This window comes from Hoplias malabaricus, chromosome X2 (assembly GCF_029633855.1).
Source record: "Hoplias malabaricus isolate fHopMal1 chromosome X2, fHopMal1.hap1, whole genome shotgun sequence".
Classification (NCBI taxonomy): domain Eukaryota; kingdom Metazoa; phylum Chordata; class Actinopteri; order Characiformes; family Erythrinidae; genus Hoplias; species Hoplias malabaricus.
In genome coordinates, this window is record NC_089819.1 from 53,124,275 (window position 1) to 53,131,774 (window position 7,500).

General features: G+C 46.9%; 1 protein-coding gene across 1 annotated transcript in view; it reads right to left on the bottom strand.

Moving 5' to 3' along the window:
• The window catches only part of cbfa2t3 (CBFA2/RUNX1 partner transcriptional co-repressor 3), a 49,674-nt gene that overhangs the window by 5,554 nt on the left and 36,620 nt on the right, over positions 1-7,500 (bottom strand). Inside the window, exons 6-10 of the mRNA XM_066653693.1 lie at positions 6,070-6,347; positions 5,594-5,679; positions 3,998-4,223; positions 3,798-3,866; positions 2,907-2,960 (exon numbers count right to left, since the gene is read on the bottom strand). Of these exons, the coding sequence (XP_066509790.1) occupies positions 2,907-2,960; positions 3,798-3,866; positions 3,998-4,223; positions 5,594-5,679; positions 6,070-6,347 (713 nt within the window). The remainder of the gene's footprint in view (positions 1-2,906; positions 2,961-3,797; positions 3,867-3,997; positions 4,224-5,593; positions 5,680-6,069; positions 6,348-7,500) is intronic.

A 7,500-nucleotide genomic window follows, 5' to 3' on the forward strand; every position in this document is an offset into this window, starting at 1 on the left:
GGAAAACATGGGGGCAGCGATATTAACGTTTTAATCTCCACCGGGATCTGGCAGGTTTCAAGGTTTTTTTCCCCTTCCTCCCTCTCTATTCCTCTTCAGAAACAGCCTCTTCAAAGCAGCTTTAGCTCGAACTGCACTGAATCCAAGTGTGGTTTTGCATCAACTGGGACACGCTTCAGCACAAGGGAAGGGAATAAAAGCTACTGGCTGCAGGGAGTACTGTGTTAAATCTCTGGCTGCTCTCTTTTCTGCCATTTGACACACACACACACGCACACACACACACACACACTAACAAACACACTAACACACACACACAAACACACACACACAAACCCACACACGCACAAACACACAAACACACACACACACACAAACACACATACACACACAAACACACATACACACACACACGCAAACACACATACACACACACTAATTAACACACAAACACACACAAGCACAAACACACACACACACACGCACACACACACACACAAACACACACACTAACAAACACACCACACACACACACACACTAACACACACAAACACACCACACACACAAACACACACACACACACACACACACTAACAAACACACACACACAGAGCTGCTGCATGTGTTAACGTATGTTCATGACTTCAACACGAATGAAATACATTAAATGCCCCAAAGTCTGCACTGCTCTGTGTTTCTTCTGAAATCAAGTTTATTGCTGAAGGGACACCCGCTACTTTTCTTCAAAGGCATTTTACACTAACATTCCTTTGAGGATGTGAAGCTGTACGAGAATTAAAATGGTCAAATCTTGTGTTCTTCTTAATTAGCAACTGAAGGTATTTTATGAGGTTCTGTCCCTGAAGAGAACACAGTTCCACTGCTCCACAGCTGAAGGCTATGAGAACGCATCCATGGACTACTACTCCTGGGATATATATATGTATGTGTGTGTGTGTGTGTGTGGAGGGGGGTTTATGTCTTATAAATTTGGAAGGACATGATGTCCTCAAAAAAATAGGACTATCTCACATTTTATGGAACTGTGAAGATATTTAATGGTCTTCAACAACGTCTATGGTTTTTAGGACTGGACACTAATTCAATACCAATAAATATTGCAATATAAAATGTTTCTATATCAACGATATTATTTTAAACTACATTTGAAAAAATTTCAATACACATTATTTAAAACAGGCGGCACGGTGACGCAGCAGGTAGTGTCACAGTCACACAGCTCCAGGGCCCTGTGGGTTCGAGTCCCGCTCTGTGAGGAGTGTGGTGTGTTCTCTCTGTGTCTGCGTGGGTGTCCTCGCGGTGACTGTCTGTGAGGAGTGTGGTGTGTTCTCTCTGTGTCTGTGTGGGTTTCCTCCGGGTGACTGTCTGTGAGGAGTGTGGTGTGTTCTCTCTGTGTCTGTGTGGGTTTCCTCCGGGTGACTGTCTGTGAGGAGTGTGGTGTGTTCTCTCTGTGTCTGTGTGGGTTTCCTCCGGGTGACTGTCTGTGAGGAGTGTGGTGTGTTCTCCCTGTGTCTGCGTGGGTTTCCTCCGGGTGACTGTCCTGTGAGGAGTGTGTGTGTTCTCTGTGTCTGCGTGGGTTTCCTCCGGGTGACTGTCTGTGAGGAGTGTGGTGTGTTCTCTCTGTGTCTGTGTGGGTTTCCTCCGGGTGACTGTCTGTGAGGAGTGTGGTGTGTTCTCCCTGTGTCTGCGTGGGTTTCCTCCGGGTGACTGTCTGTGAGGAGTGTGGTGTGTTCTCTGTGTCTGCGTGGGTTTCCTCCGGGTGACTGTCTGTGAGGAGTGTGCTGTGTTCTCCCTGTGTCTGCGTGGGTTTCCTCCGGGTGACTGTCTGTGAGGAGTGTGGTGTGTTCTCCCCTGTGTCTGCGTGGGTTTCCCTCTGGGTGACTGTCTGTGAGGAGTGTGGTGTGTTCTCCCTGTGTCTGCGTGGGTTTCCTCCAGGTGACTGTCTGTGAGGAGTGTGGTGTGTTCTCTCTGTGTCTGTGTGGGTTTCCTCCGGGTGACTGTCTGTGAGGAGTGTGGTGTGTTCTCTCTGTGTCTGTGTGGGTTTCCTCCGGGTGCTCCGGTTTCCTCTCACAGTCCAAAATCACACATTGGTAGGTGGATTGGTGACTCAAAAGTGTCCGTAGGTGTGTGTGTGTGTGTTGCCCTGTGAAGGACTGGCGCCCCCTCCAGGGTGTATTCCCGCCTTGCACCCAATGATTCCAGGTAGGCTCTGGACCCACCACGACCCTGAACTGGATAAGCGCTTACAGATAATGAATGAATGAAAGCCGACAAGTTTAGGTTTGAGGCTGATGTCATGTTTCATGTTTGTTCTGAGCAGTTTTTTCTGTGGCTGTTATATTGTTCATATCGATATTGGAATTATATCATATCGAACAAAATTAAGATATATATCGTGATACAGATTTTGGCCATATCGTCCAGCCCTATGTTTGTTTGTTTTTTGGTTCTAAAACTGAGTGAAAATGATATATGTTGGTTATTGAGATTAAAGGAACACTAAGCAGTATTTTTCCCTTAAAATTACAGCTTCAAAATAATTGTGGTGATTAACTGACCTGCAACAGAGAGATTAGAGCCTCTGTCATTGCTACTCCAGGCTCAGCACTGCAAAGACTGCACTATGTAATGTTTGGAGGAGGGTAGGAAACCACTACCCCCCACCCCTCCCCGTTCACTTTCCCATTGATTTAAGTACAGTGCTGTAAAAATGAATCATACAAGGGGGAGCCAAAAAAAACACAACCAAATCTTACCTAGTGTTCCTTTAAAGTTAGGGTTAGGTGTCGGTTTAGCGTTAATTAGCTACAGTATTAATTATTTAAATGGACAATCCTTGCAAATAAAGCAGAACAAACGCGCGTGTGTGTGTGTTGTTACTCACCCTGCTTGCTGTGGAGTTGCTTTAGTGCTGGGGAGAGTGGGATGCTGGGGGCACCTGCATGAAAAACAACTGCAATTAAAAGGGCTTAGGGCACAGTGTAAATGCAGCACACACCTCTGCAGCAGCTGCAAATGACCTTTGATCCTGTATCCATGGTGTGTGTGTGTGTGTGTGTTACTGTACATCACAGGGAAAATGAGATTTAATACATCACAAAAACACACAAACAAAACCACTAATGGATCCCCCATTTACTTCCATTCACTGTTAGCAACATTAGCATTGTGTCAGAGTATAATGAAATGCAAGAGAATTGGAGCAGGGACCTCCTCGTCTTTCTTTATCCCTTCATCTTTCCCTGCTTCCCTTCTGCTCTCTACAGCCTCCATCCCTCACAAGTGACTCTGTCCCATCCCTCTCTTCCTCCTGCCCTTTTCTATCTCCATCTTTTCACTCATCCCTCCCCTTTTTCATCTTCTCTTCTTCCCGACCTTTTCCTTTTCCATCACTTCATCCATCCCTCTCTTGTTCAGCCTCCCTCACTTTACGTCTCCTGCTGTTTCCATTCTTCACTCCCGCTCTCCCCTACCCTTCCTTCTATCCCCCACCCCTACATTTCTCTTTCATCTCAATCCTTCTACTCATCACTGCAGTCTCTCTTCAGTTCTCCATCTTCCCTTCTCTTTCTCCAAAATTCTACCCATCACTCTCTCTCTCTTAATCATCACCTGCTGCGCTGTTTTGTTCTGATTTCTTCTGCAGGGTGCTGCATTTCTACTGCACTTTTAACTGCAGTTGTCTCTCATAGCTGGGCCAGATGGTGACAACTTAAACCCTAGCCTGTGTGTGTGTGTGTGTGTAGGTGTGTGTGTGTGTGTCTTTTGTTCCTACCTGCTTTCCTCCAGATTTCTTCAGGAAGGTACCCGGATGGAGGCCGGTGGAGGAAGTCTCTGTGAATATCTGCCATAAAGAGTGTAAGAACGTCAGTTCAACTAGCCATGGACATGTGTGTGTGTGTGTGTGTGAGAGAGAGAGAGAGAGAGAGAGAGAGAGAGAGAGAGAGGCATGCTGAGAGCTGCTGTTGTGTGTACCTATGTGCTGCGGCTCATTGCCGTTAGTGCTGTTGGAGGGGGATGAAGGCTTGTGTTGATGGTGAAGAGGGCGTGGGGTGGAGCCCCCACCTTTTTTCATATCCTCCACATCGCTATAGCGACGGATCCAGTGGTTCATCTCCTCGCGGTCGGCCTCCTGACAGCGGCGAAGAACGGTCAGAGAGCGGCGTGTCTTTTCCACCATGTCCATAATACAGTTCAACAACTGAGGGAGAGAGAGAGAGAGAGAGAGAGAGAGAGAAAGAGAAGAGAGAGAGAGAGAGAGAGAATGTAATTAGTGTCATAAATTCACAAACTTCACAAAAGGAAAAGATGTAAGAGAGAGAAGCGAAAGAGGAAAAGAAAGATGGAGAGGAAAGGAGAGCAGTTATATTTTCTGTATCAGGACAGCACCTGTGCCTGAGTTGAGTAAAAAACTTGCAGCTGTATTTAGAGTGTCAGTGTGAGTGTGAGAATGTGTGTGTGTGTGTGTGTGTGTGTGTGTGTGTGTGAAGCTTTTAGCTGGGAGCACTGCACTGTTTGCTAAACCCATTAGAGCTGTCCAGGTGCGACCCTAAGTGCTGTGTAGGATGTGTGCATCTGTTCCAATGCGTTTGTGATTGTGTGTGTGCCTGTTTGTCTTTATCACATTGTAAGGACTTGATGTCCTTATGATGATACGACATGACAAATGTGAATGAGGTCCTCACAAGGAACAAAGCTGGTTTTATTTTCACCACAAAAGTGGTGAAACTTTTTGTGGAAAATAAAAAACAAAAGCAGAAGGATGCCTCGTGATCAGAGGTGGAGCTTAAGGTGGAGGCTGTAGTATTACGTGACCCCAGTAGTACAGAAATCTGACCAAAGGAAGTCCTCACAAATGAGGCAACACCAACAAGTGTGTGTTTAACAGCGGTGCTGTGAGTGTTTGAGTGGATAAGCAGCAGCAGCACAAGGCAGCAACAATAGCACTGAAACAGCTGTGCTGCCAATGGCAGAGACCAAACCAATTCATCCTCTCTCTCTCTCTCTGTCTCTCTCTCTCTCTCTCTCTCTCTCTCTCTCTCTCTCTTTTGTTTTTTCTTCTCTTTCATTATTTTCTTTCAATATATATGTCTTCTATCTTCGTAGAATCTTTCCCAAGCGTTCTCTTTCAGTGTAGATCTCTCTCTCTCTCTCTCTCTCTCTCTCTCTCTCTCTCTCTCATCACTGTGTGTTAGTTATATTTATATCAGTGGAGTGAGTGAAATTTGGCTGTGTTCCAGCTCGGGCCGGTCTCTCGCTCTCAGCTGCAGAGCCCAGCTGGATCTCTCCACTGGGTCCTTCACTCCATCTGTGCCCCTTTTTTAACTCACACTGTATGTGTGTGTGTGTGTGAGTGTGTGTGTGTGTGTGTGTGTGTGTGTGTGTGTGGAGGACATGGAGGTGAGCTGAGCTGAAAGTGCTGCTGCGAGCCTTCTCTCGAAACTGGTTCAAAAGTTTGGAATAATAACTGTTACACACACACACACACACACACATTCATAATCCATACACATATATACCTCCACATTGCTGCAATCAGGTGGATAAAGCCAAGCTGTCAGGTGGACTTACGTTATCCAGGTGTTTCCACTCCTCTGCCCACTCGCGGTCAGTCAGCCGGTGATCGATCACCTCCTCCTGACGGGCTCCGTGCACTGCTGCAACACACACACACACCTGAGTGAGCATAACACCACACCTGTGTTCATAAACACACATGCCCCTTACGCTCTGCTGTGTAAATGTTGTGGGAAGTGCAGATCCTAAACTTTCAGTGCGTGCCAGATGTGTCCCAGCCTTCCTGAATAAGAGGACACTGTTCCTGCCACAGGCTCTCATGCGGCACCAGAGTACTACTAACATAATATCACTGAACAGCTCAACACGCTTGGAGGAGCACACTAACTGGCAATGCTTTTACACCAGCAAACTAAAAGCGCTGGCTAGCATCACATTAAAAGCATTTACTCTGACTTCTGTATTAACATCTGGATGAACTGCATCCCTCTGTACCTCCTGAGGGGATCGGGTCAGTGGTTGTGTCTGACCTGTCTGACGGTGGCGCTCTCGGGCCTCCCTGTGCTCCACGTGTCTGTAGGCGTCTCTGTAGTGGTGAGCCAGGGCCATGTCCTCCAGTCTGTACTGCTGAGGGCCGGGGGGGTTTGTGTGCAGGCCGTTGGGGGGGTGTGTGGGCAGGCCGTTGGGTGGCGCGTGGGCGGCCAGTCCGCTGCTGGGGCTGAAACGCTGGCTGGGGCTGACCGTACACGGCCGCTTGGCCAAATGCTCCGCGTGCAGGCCGTCCCTTTCGGCGCCGGCGTCTTTGGTCCTGGAGAGGGCACAGAGACGTTAGTTTCAATGCTATCCTTGTAAAGGCACTTAAGGGTTAATAAAAGTAGACCAGATAACCCGCTGGATTTCTGACAGTAAAATGTCTCTCTCTCTCTTTGTCTGTTTCTGTTTTTCTCCTCTCCTCCCTCCTACCATCGCTCCATCCAGCTGTGTGCCATATGTAAACCCACCCACAGACTCATCTACGGAGGAACAGCCCAGCCCTTAATCTCTCTCTGTGTCTCTCTCCCCCTCTCTTTTTCACTCTCTCTCTCCCTTCTCCTTCAATGTCTCTCTCTCTTTAACTCCTCCTCTCTTTCTCGTTCCTTCTCTCTCATGTTCTTTTCTTCTTACTCTCTCCTTTATCTTTCCCTTTCTGGCTCTGTCACTCATCCACTCTTCTTTCTTATTTAGTCCCTCCCTCTCTCTCTCTCTCTCTCTCTCTCTCTCTCTCTCTCTCTCTCTCTCTCTCTCTCTCTCTCTCTCTGCACTGTGTGTGAGCTCCCTCGCTCTCTGGCAGATGTTCGATGACACTGGTGTGTGTGTGAGCCATCTGGCCAGCCTGCGCTCCAGTGTTGATATTAATCTGTTTAGCTTCAGTGCAGCGGCCAAGCATCCAGAGGTAAATCTTCCTCTCCCTCCCTCTGTCGGTGCTCAAACCACAGCAATGCCAAGCATACCCACGCATGTGTGTGTGTGTGTGTGTGTGTGTGTGTGATATTATTTTTTCATATATGTGAACAAAAATGTCCTAATGACTTTGTAAGGAATGTTGAGGAAAACAGGTCAGAAAATAAAGTGAAAACGCTAAAATGATTCCTCATTTATTTATTAATTACTGAGGTTTAAATGATGATGTCATTCTCACTGCACGTACGACACGTCTCCTGTAATATTCTGAAACATTGAGATCTTATCTCAAACACAGCATTACATATTAAATTAAATGTGTAATTATTATTTGTCATTGTACAATGAAACGTGTCTTCCACACACACACACACACACACACACACACACACACACACACACACTAGTGCACTAGTGTTCACACATTCACCCAGTCACTCACACACACCTTGGGGCGATTTCAGAAAACCAGTCAATGTATCAACAAACCAAGAATAATCCATTAACCAACAGAGACAGTC